Raw genomic sequence first — 16,690 nt, 5'->3', positions numbered from 1 at the left:
CCCATCTTCACTGAACTGCAGCAGGTCTCTCTGAATGGAGTGTGGCTGGATTGCAGTGCGTGTGTAAAATAAACACCTGGAGGAAGGGTCCCTGTGAATCCTGCTGTATGGTGTTGCTTAAGCACTTCCTATACTCTTGGCATTTTCTGCAGACAAAGTGAAGCACTTATTCCCTGGGAAGAAGCTTTGTAGATGAGAAATTCTAGGAGGAAAAAAATTTTAGGCTCAGGGGCAGAAAAACTTCATGAGAGTATGATGGAGAGGATGCCCAGTGCTGCAGATTGATTTCCTCAGCTGTGTAATATCTCATGGTCTGGAAGTGAAATGGTGCATGCCAATCTTCACAAGGGGCAAAAAGAAAAAAAACTTACCTTTGTAGCCCTGGAATGTGCAAGGAAAATCTTTAAATACTATCTTTTTACATACTAAGAAAGGAAAAATCCCAGTATAATTCAAAACTATTGCTGCAACAATCTGTTAACTCTTTAAACTTGGTCTTTGGCTTGTCTGGGTAGGTTTTTTGATGGGTAATACCTGAAGTGAGAACTTGTTCTCGTGGTGCAAGCTCTCCAGTTGCTTGTGTGCACTGCAAACACCCCTGTAAAGTGCTGCATCTGCAGAGCTGGAGCCCTGCTCCAGTGCAAGGACAGACTGCAGGCTTTACCCACACCTTCTGGCTGCCCTCTCTAATTTAAAACAATCTCTAAAATGTGAGATTTTATGAGAAAACCTGTGGCTCCCTCACAGCACACTGTCCCAGCAGTTTCAGCGTGCTCCCAGTGAGTTCAGTGCACGGATCTGATTGCACAGCTGGACTCAGAGGGTTCCAGGCTTTTCCCCACCAGGAGAAAAGAGCATGTTTTAGTATGCAATTGACTGAGTTTTCATTCAGCAAATATTATTAAGGCTCTTCAGTTGGCTGATTAATTTGCTAGGAGAGACTCTTAGCTTCTAAAAAAAAACCTCACCACTTCAAGGATTTCTTCTTAAACACTCAACTGTCTCAGCTGGAACAAACTCCTCATAGTTAAATTCTACAGCAGCAATGGAAATATCGTGGAGAAGAGAAGAAATCCACAATTAATGTCGTGGACTGTTTTACTGGAGTGCAGTTTGTTCTGCAGATGGGTGATCTCCTCTGCTCCTGTGGAATCTGCTCCCCTTCCAAAGATGGGGCTCAGATCAAAGTGTGCATGACCTGACCATGCTCAGGGCTCTTCAGGCATGGCTGAGCTGCAGGACTGCAGCCTTTCCAGTGATGTGTGGCCTTTTGGACCAGACCAGGAGGATCTCTCATCCAAACTGGTCGGAATCAGAGGCTCAGCCTTTGTCTTACTCTTGTTTCCAGGAAATCTTTCACAAGACTTACTTAAAGACCAGTCTGTGCAGAGTATCCTACATTTGAATTTTAGCCATTCTGGTTATTTTTCATAATGTGAGACATCAATTCATCCTGGCTGTGAGATTCACCCCAGCCAACTTGTTTGTAAAGTTACCTGCACATGCAAATACCCTCTCTAAGAATTCAGAATTGTGCATGTAAATCAGACAAGGACATTCTGGCCCTGACACACCAAACTACACAACAGAAAACAAGATTTTCTGTTATTTCCTAGGCCTGAAATGCTTCAGGAGGATGTGTGCAGAGCTGCTGAGCTGCCCCATGTCCTCCCAGGGCAGCTCCTTGCAGGTGAGAAGGCACTTACTTGTTGCAAAGCTCCATCTCCGTCACAATGATCTCCTGCACGTGCCAGAAGACATCAGCTTTTGCAGATGACTTCTTCCCATCCTTTGGGCAGTGACCAACACAGATGGCTGCAATATCACCAACGTTCTTCGAAGAAAACTGGAACGTGTCAGTCGCTCCCCTGCAGGAGACAGGGAGCAGTTTCAGCATGCTGGAGGCTGCCAGTGACTTGCCTCATACGGACATTAAGTAATTTGCACATGGCTATGGAAGATAGAGGATAAGCCTTCATTTACAGTCATTTGATTTAACCTACAATCATTCAACACAAAGTATAATTTCCATATTTAAATTTAGTATTTTCTCTGATTAGGGGTGACACTTTAAATTGTTGCCACTAGGACTTTCTAGGATAAACTTGAGCTGTTCCACATACAAAATCAATTTGCCTCATTATAGATAAAGCTAAAGAATGACTAATTTCCCCTCCAGCACTTATTCATTCATTCTTGACAGATACTGTATCTGTTACACATCTACCCACCATAGCTGTTTTAAATTTGCTAGTTGAGCCATCCTTCCTGAAGCTTGAGTTGGAAATAGCTCAGAGGAACAATTAAATCACAGAATCTCAGAATGGTTTGGGTTGGAAAGGACCCTAAAGATCACCTAATTCAAAACCCCTGTCATGGGCAGGCCTGATAGGTTTCTGACAAAGAGTTGGCTGGATTCCTGTTGTGTTCCTTGAGTATCTGTTGGGTTTATTTCCTTGGGCTGGCCCTTGGTCCCTCCAAGGACAGACTGTGCCTAATGAAGAGGGATGTTTAACTCCTCCATGGGCACCATCAGCTCAAGAAGCTCCTCCTGTTCTTCCATATTTCATGTGGTGTCTCAGTCAGTCATATTGTGTTCCACATGAGCCAGAATTGCACCTTCCTTTACCAGAAAAAGTGATTTGGTCATCCATCACTTTTCCTCCCTGCAAAGCAGCAGAACATCAGCAGTGCCCGTGACTTTGGTGAGGTCCCCATCTCCAGAGGGTGTTCCCTGTCCTCAAACAAGCAGAAAACCCATATCACACCTGGAGCATCCCACGTGGGAGAGGGAATATGCCCCCTGTTCCATGATGTGCCTCCAGCAGGAGGCTGATCCTGCCTTTCCTCACACCACGGTGATCTCACAGCCTCACCCCCGGATCCGTCTGCAAAGCCAGATCTGAGCAGCTCTGACAACATCTAGCCTGCAACTGTTATTACTTTCTCTCTGATTCCCCCTCCCAGCGAGATGCTCTGAAAGGAACTAAAACCACCTCCAGCTTCCTCCTGCTCCTCCCAGCTCAGAATCCACTCAGCCTCCCTGGGGGCTCGCCAGGAGCCTCTTTGTATGTTCAGACACAAAAGGACACACACACACACAGACACACATGCAACATCTACATTTCCCTTTGCCAAATGCCTTTTTCTTGCTGTCCTGAAACCTACTCTGTGGCTGCCCACCAGAAACTAATTTTCTATCTTCCCTGTTATCCAAATAGGAAGCCATCAAGCTTTTTGGAAGCAGCATGGCACAAACACAGCTCCCTGTGGCAAGAAGAGGTGACATTTGGGGAGGACACACAGTGGGTGGGAGTTCCTCTGGCCCACCATCCTGCTTATTACCTTTCAAACCTCCTTTTCTTGGAAGAGTTTTCCATGAGGAATTCCTTTGAGCGGCCCATCTTCCCTTCCAGGATGATCCAGATGTTTTCCTTAGTATCTGCATCCTCCCTGTCGCTGGTTACTGTGAGAATCTCATAGGCTTTAAAGCATAATTAACACACACGTTAAGCAGAAAAGGGAGAGCAGATGGCCTGCAAGATCTCTTCATTTGGCTGTCACTTTGCCTAAAAACCCCTTTCCTAATATTTATCACAGCCCACAAGACAGCAAGCATTTGCAAAGTAAGGGTGGAAACACACTGAAATCTGTGGGACTTTTGACTTCTAAGTGGTTTGGGATAGAATACATGAAAAATATGAGTCCTGTTCAATTGGGTAGCAAGAATAGATGGAGTTATTCTTAGAATCATGGAATATTCTGTGTTGGAGGGACCCACAAGGATGATTGAGGTCCCTCTTGAACAATCTGTGTCCAGCTCCATGCTGTGCTGAGCATTTAATCTGAAACACAGCCTGAATCCTCCATATATTATTTTCTTTCTTTTTTTTTTCTTTTTTCTCTTAAATTTGTGCCACTGTTCCTATCAGTGAGGGTGTCCATGCACCCAACAGGATGTGCTCAGATGCTGTGGTGGCCTGTAAGTACCCAGAATGGCCCTCACAAGGCTGATATTTTTTCAGGGGTAGAGCACAATCACGGTGAGGATTGTCTCCCCAGGATTCTCCTGTCAGTAATGTGATTATTGTCTCCCCAGGATTCTCCTGAAGAAGAGCACTGGTGCAGTAGTTCTTGAGATGGACTCTGCATACCCTCAGTGTGGTTAAGTAACTCTTGTTGGCTGAGTCACCCCCACATCAGACAGCAGTGTAATTGCCTTGGCCCCAGTGGGATTACCCAGAGCAGATCCAGGGCCATGGGCTGTTAAGCTCAGCTGTGATATTCAGCTGGGACACTTAAGCTCATAGCCCAGAACCAGTTAAGGAGGAAGCTGGAGCAATGTTACTTACCAAGCTTTAAGGACTGAACTTATTTTCCACCTCAAAGGCTCAAGCACATTACTTCTAATGAGATCATATCCATGAGTTCTCATGGCTCACTGATGGACTGAACCACTGCAGATGGGCCCCTCTTTGCTTTCAACACAGAATGAGAACTTTTTCTTCCTCCCAAATCCTGTTTCATTTCTTTCTTATCCCAGAACTGCACTATTGAACTGAAGTGTACACGAAATAACCCCCAAAGCCTGCATGGGAGCCTCCAGCTTGCAGGACATGTGGTCCTACGACCACTGAGGTCCCTCAGGAAGTGGCACAAGAGCCCTCCAAACTCACCTGTCCGTTCCTTCAGTTCCAGGATGTCATTGTTGGCACAGGCCAGCTCCCTGATGAGCTGCCCATCATCCTCACCCTTTGCCAGCCAGCGATCGCACTGGAACCGGAACGTCTTGTCCATGGCAGAGTCCGTCACATCAATGTATTCCAGGTGCCAGCCTGGGGCAATTCCTGGTAAAAGAGCAGAAATAATAAAGGTCTGAATGTTTGCACATAGGAGGGGAGGTACCTTTCCTTGGTTGTTGCTATAAGTCATGGAATTCAAGGAATGGAAGGGAGCTTTGAAGGTCAGCTCTCCTGCCATGGACAGGGACACTTTCCATTATCCCAGGGTGCTCCAAGCCCTGTCCAACCTGGCCTTGGGCACTGCCAGGGATGGGGCAGCCACAGCTTTTCTGGGCAATCTGTGCCAAAGCCTCCCCATCCTCATTGTGAAATTTTCTTTTTTTCTATATCTAATCTAAATTGACTCTCTTCTAGTTTTCAACCACCCCCACTGCCCTGTTGCAGCAGGTCCGGCTAAAACATTTGTCCCCATCTTTTTTATAAGCACTAAGGTTGGGGCTCTCTCCTCTTTGGATTTGAAGTCAGAATGTAAAGCACAACTTCCTCCCTCAGCCCTGCCAGCCAGCACATGCAAGGAACCTTCCCATCCTTGCCAAGGAGCGAGGGCAAATTAATGAGTGCTGGGACTGGATGTGAAAACAGGACGGAGTAAAGTGATGGATGCTCCAGCATGGATGACCAAATCACTTTACATTTCCCCTGGGGCCTTCTGAGGAGCCACAGCACCTTTTTAGCTTGCTACTTTGTTTGTTCAGTTTGTTTTTTCCCCATTGGAAAAGCAACTTGAAGACAAAGAAAACAGCATTTGAGAATGTTTTCCTGATTTCTTTGTTAAAATCACAGGAACACTTGTTGACCTCAGTGGGGACGGGAGGTTCTGACAGTTCTACTTTCAAGTCCTGCTATTAGTCAGAAAAAAAATGTTATGTTCATGATGAGACATATCTGCTCACTTATTATGTACATCCTGGAGAGATTAAACAGCTCTTGCTCTTCCAGGAATTCACTGCCGTGTGCCTATTCCCTACGTTTGCAAAAATTAATCCTCATTATCCCTGAATAGAAAATGATGGCACATTTTTTGAGTTGTGTCAACAAGCTGCCCTTCTCCTGTGGACTGTGAGCCTCCACACCATGTGCTGGCAGTTCTTTACCAGCTTCACAGCCATTGCTGTTTTGTGCTTTGCTTCCTGAACCTTCTCCAAGTTAAGAAATTAAACTGGGTGCTATGCAGCACAGACCTCAACCAACACCACCATTCACCCCTTAAATTTCAGGGGCACAGAACTGCAAAGTCATTGTGTCTGGAGGGTTCATCTCTAGAACATTTTGCTTAGGGCAAACTCAGCTAAAGCAGATTCCTCAGGGTCAGGTGTGGCCAGGTTTTTAATATCTCCAGGGATGGAGATTCCACAGCCTCTCTGGGTGGCCTGTGCCTGAGTCTCATGACCCATGCAGAGGAAAAGAAAAGCTTTCTTTTCTTTTTTTAAATGGAATTTCCTGTACTTCAGTTTGAGATCATTCATTCTTGTCCTGTCACTGGACACTGGTGAGAAGAGTTTAGTTCCATCTGCTTTAATTTTACAGGTTGCCCCAGAGCAGCTGTGGCTGCCCCTGGATCCCTGGAATGTCCAAGGCCAGGCTGGATGGTGCTTGGTGCCACCTGGGACAGTGGAAGGTGTCCCTGCCCATGGCAGGAGTTGGAACACAATTGTCTTTAAGGTCTCTTTCAACAGAAATCATTCTGTGATTCTACAATTCTGTGAAGTTTTCCAGGGCTCCCACTGTGATTTAACTGGAGCAACTTGCTCTTTGGGGCTGTTTTGGAAATTTATTCTACACATGTTGGCAGTGTCAGCTGTTAATCTTTTGGCAGGATCTTTTCCATTTAAGTTCAGTGAGCATCTCTGCAGGATATTCAGGAGGCTGCTCTGCTCCCATTAAAACTTTACATGGTGACAACAGTACAGCACGAAAGAAGGAAATCATGCCTTCCTTCTGCAGTGAGAAGTGTCAGTGCCTGCAGACCAGGATGGAATAAATTGTTGATCTCAGCCTGGCTGCCAGCAGCAAACAGGATGGTGGGGTCAGGATCAGTGCAAAGCAGCAGTGCCAGAAAGGAGACTGGGTGAGATGCTCGTGCCCTCCTCCCTCTCCTCCAGCCTGCAGTGTGCCAGCAGCCACACTCCCCAAGAAGCTGCAGCAAATTCCTGCTCTTTTATCAGAGGCAGAGATGGGACTGACCTGACTTTGCTGCAGATGTTGGAGCTGAGGACAAAGCCAGCTCCTCCCCACAGAAATGCTTTTATCAGCTCTGGGCTATTTAAAGAGCAAGTGCTGAGCTCTGTCAGGGATCAGCACTGAAAAGCAAATGCCAACAGGGTGTCCCTTACTGCACGGGGGTACATAAATTAAGGAGCTGGATAGACAGTCCTAGAAAAATGGTACAACTTCCCCTAAACATCCTCCTGTCTGCTTTAAAGAAAGAAACATTTCTCTTCTCTCTCACTAAAAATTGCCTTCTCTCATTTTCATTCTTGATTGTTAGTGACTTAAATTAGATTATGAGACCTGTGTTTGGATCCCTAAATTCTTTTCATTTTTAGAAGAAATAGCTCACCCCAGGTGAAAGCTCTGCTGGATACATCCATAGCAGCATATCTCCCCACCCTGTCCATGTCCCATTGTGCCAGGAGTGGTGTCACATCAAGGGTTTCATTGCCACAGCACTAAACACCATTTAAAAGCTGATGTAGAAATGGAAGGGTTGGTTCATGTCTGAAAAATGCACCCTGCTCTACTAGAAAAAAATATTGTTTTTCTTTTGTTTCAGTCTGGGAAATTATTTATAAAATTGCTCTTTGCATTGGTATGGAAAAGAAAATGGAAAGGCCAGTGATGCACAGAGTCTAAATCTGAGACTCCCCCACTGCTGGGCTGGCTCTGTGTGCTGGGCATCACGTCAGCAGAAGGAGAACAAGTCATGTTTGCAGAACTGCTTTCCAGGTCATGAAATCCTGGTTTCAGGCTATTATCCCTTTACCCCTTGTGTTCCTCTGTGACTTTTGCAATGGGCTCAGAGACTCTACAGCAATGATAGGAAAGGAAACTCGTACCCCAGAGTCACCAAATCCACAGCCCAAGCTGGGTTATAGAGCAGCATAAGCAGAAGAGGAAGAGGAGCCAGAAGGGTGATGTGAATATAGTAGAGTGAAAGGACTTTCCCACATCCTGACCACTGCCCACACAGCCTGGCTGCAGGGAGAAACTGAAGGATCTCTGCAGCAATGGCCCATCAGCCTTTCCCCTGGACACTGTCCCTGACTCTGATCCACAGAGCCAGAGCTGCTCCATCACTCAGTTTTGGATGATTGCAGAAAAAACCAGAGCAGACCTGCCTGAGTCCTGTTGGCACCTCAGGCAGCAGTACCAGGAAAACAAGTGCTCAGGAAAACATCAGATGCACAAATTTCTGCTGTGAGCTCAGTACAAACCAGGACCACTACATTTGCCTCCATTAATGCTTTGGGGCAGAAGGGAAGAAATAGCACACATCTGAGTAGTTCCTGCCCCATTATTCATCCCTTGGTCTTTAAAATAATTTGGCGAGCACTGTGCCTTTGTGAAAGGTCCCCTACCACCAAAACAAGTGTTCAACACTTGTAACAAAAGGTATTTCACCCCAGGCCTCATTTTGCTGCCATTGAAATCCCCAGCAACAAACCTGCCTTAATAAAACCCATGGCAGGGCCACATAGGCTCCTTAATGGTCTGCAGCTGGAAGTGACATTTTCAATAGCATGCAAAACATTTCAAATGTAATTAGAGGAAGAGAAGAGCTTTGGGGAAAAAAGAATCACTTTGCTTGCTTGACTCTGTATAATTTAGTGTGATCTAGAGAAAATGTATTCTGTTCCCCAAATGTCCTTATCCAAAAGAACAGTTATTTATCTCATTTATCCTCCTTCCTAAAAGGATCCAAGCTGGCCACTGGGGGATTCTGGGCAGGGACCACCTGAAAGGCCCTGACAGGGCCTCCTTTCCTTTTCCCCAGGTGATGCTGGAAGTCTGTGCTTTCCTGACATTGGACAGGTTGGATTGTAAGCTCCTTGTCACCCATTTCTGCAGTGATTAGCACAATTGAGCCTGACTGTAGAGGCGCAGATGAAACACAGATAATGACATTACTGCTTCATTTAGCTAAAACCCCAGCCTGCAGCACCAGAAGCTTCTTTTGCCTCTCTCAGGAACAGCCACGACTTGCCTGCACTCACCCCTAGAATATTAAAGCATTCTGACACCTGCAGAAACATGGGAGGGTGGGAGGAAAAAATGGGGTGGAACAAGTGTGGTGGGTTCACTGCTCAGCAGGCACCTGGTCCCTGACCTTGCTTTAGTGAACATTAACTATTCCTGGCAAATAAAGTCCTGGTGGGATCAAATCTGCTGTCAGAGCCACATCTGTGCTTGGATACACACACGTCCATGGAAGTCTCCACTTTTTCCAGCCATATTCATTGACTATCTTCTCTATCCCTTGACTTTCTGCAGCAATATCTCTTCTGGTTTGGTTTTGGAAGCAGCTGATGTCTGATCAAGGATAATAGTAGTCGTTACTGCTGCTTATGTTTCCACAGGAGTAAAAAATCCCTCCTGCTAGGGACATTGACTGCTCAAGGGCCAGTGAAGAATTGCTGCTGCCAAGCCATTCACAGCCACCAACCAGCACTGCTCAGCCCCCTAACTGCATTTTTTGTTCATTTATTTTTTAAAAATTTTCACGTTTTCTGACACATGAAGTAATGGCCATAGCACAGACAGCCTTGCATCCTCTGACATTTCTTGTCCCCTGCCTGGTGAGGTGAGCATTCATCTCTAAACCCCACCTCGTGAGGCATCACCCAGAAAGTGGTGGGAGTTTTGATAGCAGACTTCAAACCTCTAGAAACAGAGCATTAATTGTGAGGTGTTAAAATCATAGCATCTAGCTGTGCACCAGTACGTCTCAAAACACTCTAGGAAGGTGAATAATTTTTATCCCTAATTTACATAATTGAAAATGAGGTACAGGGATGCGATTTACGCAAGGTCATTCAGCAAGCCAGTGGCAGAATAAAAATAGATCCATTTTGTGTATCTCTCCTTTAGGCTCATGTTGGTTCACACCACAACATTTCTCATCAGGGCAGACGGGCAATGCAAAAAAACCTCTCACAGTCTTTGAGAAAGCAGAAGATTAACACTTGGGATAGTTTTAGAAAGTGAGTGCCCTGCGCCCCCTCTCCTCTGTTTCTCTGCAACTTGTTCAGAGTTCAGGATTTGACTCGGGTCAAAACCACCCATAAATTACCCTCAGACACACCCCACTCCTCCAGCCCTCACATCTTACAGATGAACTACTCCTGTGCAAAACCACTTAACAACTCAGACTGGAGATGGAACAATTTCTCAGATTATGTTCTTGTGATTGAAGGAAATTTCGTATTTTATAGAGGGATACTTGAAGCAAAAGCTTTTAAAAAGGATGCAGGATAATTTGTCCCCAAGAGGAGCAAAAGAGGCCTGTAGAAAAGAGAAGCTTTTACGGAAATTATAATTCTAAGGCTACATCTGTCCTTTTGGGATCCTTCTGAAAGGTTCTGCAATTCACAAGATTGGAAAGGAATGAATGCAGAAGGTCAACACCAAAGTCTTTGTGTTCTCTCTGGGTCTGCAATTTGAATTCCTTACATGTCTTATTCTGCTTCATGTCACTTCTGGACTGTGATACCTTGGCATTATCTCTTGGTTAAGATGTAACACCTGTAGCACACCTTTCGCAGAATCATGGAATGGTTTGGGATGGATGGGAGATTAAAACTCGTCCCATTCCACCCCTGCCATGGGCAGGGACCCCTTCCACCATCCAAGGCTGCTCCAGGCCCTGTCCAGCCTGGCCTTTGGCACTTCCAGGGGTGAGGCAGCCACAGCTCCTCTGTGCCTCTGTGCCAGGGCCTCATAATCCTCACAGGGTGAAATCCTTATCTTTGTGACAACACCTTTGGGTGAAAAACCTGGCCTTGGAGAGAGAGGAAGGTGCAAGGCACATGAGAGGGGGCTCCTTGTGTCAGTGCTGGGATCTCCCAAGGTGCTGAGGCCAGATTTGGACAATCTGAAGGAGTAATCAGCCATGGCACAGTTGCTGGCATGCTGCAAGTCTGCAGATTGCACTCCCACTTGAGCCCAGTCTGAGTTGTAGAGTTGATCCATGCATGCAGAAGGATGTGCAGGAGTTGGCATGGACTGCCCCTGTACTGAGCCACCAGCAAAACAGAGAGTGTGATGGACTCTCCTCTCCTTGGGCAGTTTTACACATCTATTTCTCGCCCTCTCACTTTTTATTTAAAGCAGAAACTCTTCAACAAATCTGCCCTGAGGATCAGCACAGTTTATGAGGCACCAGTCCAGAGCTGAGAGGGAAGGCTTAGAAAAGCCCTTCTCGGGCCTGATAGCTGAGTAAATCCTTACAAAGGGATAAAAAAAGACAGTTCTTTAGGTTTTTAAAAAAAATAATTTATGGTCTACAAGTGCCCCAAAGGCTTGGAATCATGTCCATGAATTGGAGAACCAGACCTCTGGAATGGCTGTGTGCTGTGAGTTCAAGGCCTGGGCAATTTAACATCTGAGTCAAGACACTGCTCCTGGAAAAGGTAATTCCTTCAGGGAAAGGAAAGGAAAACCAAGGGTATATAAACTGTTTTGACTTGAGTCCAACTCAAAAAGGGAATAAGGTACTTTCTCTTTTGGGAGAGCCACCCAAAAGGAGTCATGGGGGCAGCTGGGCTGTTTAAAACTCTGCTGGACAATGTCAGAGCAGTTGGTGAATTGAGAGAAAGGCCTTGTTAAGGCAAAGAAGAAGTTTGGCTCCATAACCTTGGTATTTACTTTTGTCTTTGCTCCCACAACACAGAAAAGTCTGGTTTATCCATAATTAGACTCTTCCTGGCTCCCCTTGGTTGATGGCAACTGAGATAATCAAGAATCTGAAATTAATTACTTTAGACAGACTGCTTATCACCTGGGTCCAAATCTACTCAGGCAGATGAGGGAGCTAAGTCCAAATTTCCCATACTTCCTTGTTTCATGGAGAAAGGGGCAGCAGCCATCCAAAAACAAACAAACAAAGAAGCAAACAAACAAACAAACACAAAAAAACCCCACCACATAAAAAAGGAGGGAAACCAGCCTTTTTCTAGGTAAATAGTTCTGTTACTGAGATACTGAGAAACTTTCAGTCATTCTTCCAGAGTGGTGATGTAGTCCTTATAGCAGACTAAAAAAAAAAAAATTTAAAAAATTTGAGGCCTATATTTAGAAAGTCAGCATTTCTACAGACCTACAGATAGTGATCTTGCATAAATGTAGAAGTAAATGAACGGAGATATGAGAAAATACATAGTGCCTATCTGAGATCAGGAGATGGCGAGCCTGGAAGTGATTAAATTTGCTCAGGGAGTCTAAATATATTAGGTTGAACATCACTATCTCAAAGTAAACAGGGGCAAGATAAAAAGACATGGAGCAAAATTAAAACTAAATTTCATTCATATCACTTTGCTGTTACCAGAATCTCACTTGTGAGCTCTAAACATCTAAAAACATCAGGAACAAGTTCCTTGAAATTGCAGTTGTGAAGTCTTTAAACTGCCTGTTTACAAATGAGCAACAACTTCCTCCCTAATCATTTTTACTGAAGTTAGAGAAATTAGATGGGGGCTTCATTCCTCCTTTATGTCTCATACAGAGATGTCACTCAGCAGTTTTTGTGGGGAAAATGGCATTTAAAAGCATAAAGGGGGACCATAAAACCGGCATGCTTTTCCACAGGATGAAAACATGGTGTTTGCAATTTAAAGACCTCCTGATTGTCTTGCCATGGCAATTACTGTCTCTTCAGCTCTGAACACCCCACTGCAGTCAAATTTCAGTGAAAGGATAAACAAAAGATGGGAACTGGGAGCGAAGCCACTTCAGCAAGGCTGCACCAAGGGAGAAGGATGCTGAGCTGTGGTGCGTGGCACAGTGAGCACAATGGGCAAGGCATTTAAATGTGTTTTATCCTGAAATACAGGCAGGCAGTTGGCCTCTGGATATGGCTAGGAAAAGGAAGCCTTTGGATGGTTAGTATTTCCCCTTGATGGGGCACCTCATGTGGTGTTGTCATTGGCCCCAAATATCAGCACACGGAGCTGGAGCTGCTGCAGCCAGTGCAGAGGAGGCCACGGAGCTGCTGCCAGGGCTGGAGCCCCTCTGCTCTGGAGCCAGCCTGGCCCAGCTGGGGCTGTTCAGCTGCACCAGAGAAGCTCCAGGGACACCTCAGAGCCCCTGCCAGGGCCTCCAGGGGCTCCAGGAGAGCTGCACAGCCCCTGGGGACAAGGCAGGCAGGGACAGCACCCAGGCAATGGCTCCCACTGCCAGAGGGCAGGCACAGATTCTGGCACATTGGGAATTAGGAATTGCTGGCTGGGAGGGTGGGCAGGCCCTGGCCCAGGGTGCCCAGAGCAGCTGTGGCTGCCCCTGGATCCCTGGCAGTGCCCCAGGCCAGGCTGGATGGGGCTTGGAGCAGCCTGGGACAGTGGAAGGTGTCCCTGCCCATGGCACAGGGTGGAAGGATATGCACTTTAAAGTATCTTCCATCCCAAACCATTCTGTGATTCTGTGGTTCCTTTTTTCTGTCATTCTGTGATTCTGTGATTGAGACTGACAGTTTATTTCAGGAAAAGAACACCAAGCATGCTCCACATATTCAGGACTAGAGGAGCAATGGGGTGGGCGAGTGTGAGGCCAGGCCTTCCACAGGCCATTGGTAGAGAGCCATTTAGTCCAAAAAAGCCAGAAAAGAGGTAGAGAAAGAATGATCAACATCTGAAGCCTCGGAGCAGCGGTAAATACAAACACATTTTTATTTAATACCCAAAAGTCCCTCACACATCTGACAAAAAACATACTTGACCCCTGACCCTACTACTCATTTAAAAGAAATAGAGCCAGGAATTTCTAGGCAGTGCCACAGCCAATTTATATAAATTATATATAGGGAGCAGGCATATATTCAAAGGATAGCTATATCCTGGATCTCAGCAGTAATAAATACTCTACCCACCCAACAAACTGTCATGCTGAATTGTGTGAAGTTTTAGATGGGAGATGCCTTTCACATGACTAATGCAAGAACAATGTAGACAACATATGTTATGATTTAAACAACAGTTTTCCTTCTTTCTGTGGGGAAAAGCAAGAACATTTTTGCTGAACAAAACCTTAGCATGGTGTTTATCCAAGGCTTAAATTAACCTTGCTGTCAGACAGGTCTGGTAAGGACTAGTATTTATAAGTGGAAACCAGTGTTATGAGGAAATAAGGAAACAGAATATGAGGCTGCCATGTGTATTTATATACATATTTTAAGTTCTAGACACCCAGCTTAGTATTTTAGCTGACTTGTGGTGGTTATCTGGGTACAAGTTCTTAGCCCAGAGCAAATTTAAACTAATTGAGCCTATTTACTGCTTAGCCCAAGGCTAACTCTGTTACCTCCCTTTGCCACCAAGCAGCTGCACACAGCCAGCAATTACCAACTTGTGTCAGCAGCATGATCAGTGGCACTCAGAGGGTGAGCTGTGATCACTTGTACAAGAAGGAAAAGGCAACAAACCCCTCCTGGATTAACAGGATTTGCTCGTCACGCAGCAGGCAGCAGACTCGTGGGAATCCCTGCCCATCATGTGTGGGTGCCAGTGGCTCCTGGAGGGCCTGGGCAAGACCTTGAATGAGAAAATTCACTGGAAATTATTTAATGGACAAGAATGACATCCACTTCAGGAAACGCCCTGAGCTATTCGTCATGCAAAATGAAGAGGATTGTGACAGGATTACACGTTCAGCCTGTCCCCTTCCTCGGGCAGCCAGGGATGCTGCTGCTGTTGGAAAGAGCAGCTCAGACCCTTGATCTGATCCAGTTCTCACCTTCCTGCATCCCAGTCTGTCCATTGCCTGAGCCCTAAGGACCAGCTCTGCTCTGGTGAGTTTATTTCATCCTGTTAGCACACCAGGGAGCCATGATGCTACTTGGGGAAAAAGTTCTTTTAGCACACGTTTCAGGTGGTAATAGGTTTGAAAGCAAATCTGCCAGTCCATGTTGATTTCTTGGTGCTATCAGAAGCATGTCTGAACCAGTCTTGGAACAGCCAGAAAACCTGTTTATTGAGCTAAAACTCTCATGCAATAGCCCTTTCCATATCTACATCTAAACTGCAGATCTAAGGAATTAGTGTTTTGGCAAAGTAATCAGGTGAAAGCGGCTCCCTTACTGCATTCAGCACCAGCTATATAACATGATATTATGGAGTTTAATCAACTAAATTGTGCTGTGTAGTGGGAGTGATAAATATGAGCTCAGATCTTGCAGTGTCTGGGAGTAAACAATCATGTTAGGTGGATGCATCCCCATATTTCACTGCAGACAGAGGCTACCATTAGATGTGCTTTTTCTCCCCCTCAAAGACTTTCCAATGGGAAAGTCTAATCTAGAGATAGCATCTTTTATTACTAGAGCATGACATGCAGCCTTCCCCATCTGCCACAGCTTGGAGTAGTTGAGAGGATGGTGGCCAGGTCACATCAATACTGGCATGAAACCTGTCCCAGTCATAAACCAGCTGCCTCAGTACAAACAGGTAATGACCAGGTGGTCCCTGTGCCATTCCTCCCCAGACTGTGATAAATATTGCTGCCAAACAGCATTGTTAAGAGTGGCTCAGGTGTGAGCCTGTGTGAGCTGTGGGGCTTCACCTTTGGGCTGCAGCAAGGGCTGGCCCCCAGTGAGCAAGCAATTGGTAATGCAGTTTATTGTCTTTTGCATGAAGATGGGATGGGATGTCACACAGCAGTGTTAGTGATGCATTTGTTACAAGACACCACTTGGTGCCTGAATGACAACACAAATGACTGTGACAATCCGACTGAGCTCTGCTCTGCAGTTTGTGACACCAGTCAGGGTGTCCAGCAGCAGGGGAGTGTCAGAACCTCTCTGAGCAGCACGCTGCGTGCTCACTGGCTGATGCAATGATCTTAATAAAGCCAGACACAGATCTTCATTTCTTTCTTCTGAGGCTCGCTGTGTTATGCCGGGCTGCGTTTCCCCACGTGTCAGTGTCAGGCTGAGAACATTAAATTGCTCTGGGAGCACCATGCTGGCCTCCTGTGTGAGAGGTGGGGATGGACTCAGTGTGTTGGGACAACAGGCTGGGTGGCTTTGCTCTGGGGGAGGCATCCAGAGGTGGCTGTAAGCTCAGACTGAAGCTGGGGGCCAGTTGCACCAGCAGCCAGGGAGAGAGTCACTACATGAAGTTGTGTATCCAGACAGGGATACTAGGGACACCAGCTCCCTGGATCTGGGTAAAATCCTGGTTAAAATTAAAATTAAAGAATCAATATCTGGGTAAAATTATCCAGGTAATTTTTCCCAGCCTGAAGCAGAGCTGGGGACTCTGCCTTCAGCCTGTCCTGTGTCTGTGTGTTCCCTCAAGTGACAACATCCCGAGCTCTCCCACTGCCCCATCGCTGCCCTGACCTTTGTTGTCGTGCCAGATCCTCACTTTGCAGAGATCTCCCAGGCTCAGCATTTCAGAGAAGCTGAATTCATCCATCTGGTTCCTCTCGAACTTGTTGGACTTGTTGGACTCCTTCAGAGGCAGGGTGCCGCTGTCCCCGTACTCCCCAAAGAGGATCAAGGACACGTTGGCGTCGGTGCCTGCTCCTGGAAGGAGAGAGCAGAGAAAAATGCCATTGTTAAAAATGCCCAGGGTTACCCTGCCACCCTGGGCTGGCTCCCAGCCCCAGCTGCATGGGGAGGCAGCAAAGGTAGGCTGGAGGAGGCTGCAGGGGTGCTCATGTCTCTCTGGGCACCG

The 16,690-nt window shown here is 46.2% G+C and overlaps 1 protein-coding gene across 1 annotated transcript in view; it reads right to left on the bottom strand.

Moving 5' to 3' along the window:
• The window catches only part of LOXHD1 (lipoxygenase homology PLAT domains 1), a 152,005-nt gene that overhangs the window by 1,797 nt on the left and 133,518 nt on the right, over window positions 1-16,690 (bottom strand). The window contains exons 37-40 of the mRNA XM_063180704.1: window positions 16,354-16,539; window positions 4,677-4,847; window positions 3,346-3,484; window positions 1,707-1,868 (exon numbers count right to left, since the gene is read on the bottom strand). Of these exons, the coding sequence (XP_063036774.1) occupies window positions 1,707-1,868; window positions 3,346-3,484; window positions 4,677-4,847; window positions 16,354-16,539 (658 nt within the window). The remainder of the gene's footprint in view (window positions 1-1,706; window positions 1,869-3,345; window positions 3,485-4,676; window positions 4,848-16,353; window positions 16,540-16,690) is intronic.

This window comes from Melospiza melodia, chromosome Z (assembly GCF_035770615.1).
Source record: "Melospiza melodia melodia isolate bMelMel2 chromosome Z, bMelMel2.pri, whole genome shotgun sequence".
NCBI lineage: Eukaryota > Metazoa > Chordata > Aves > Passeriformes > Passerellidae > Melospiza > Melospiza melodia.
This window is presented reverse-complemented; position numbering and strand designations above follow the sequence as displayed.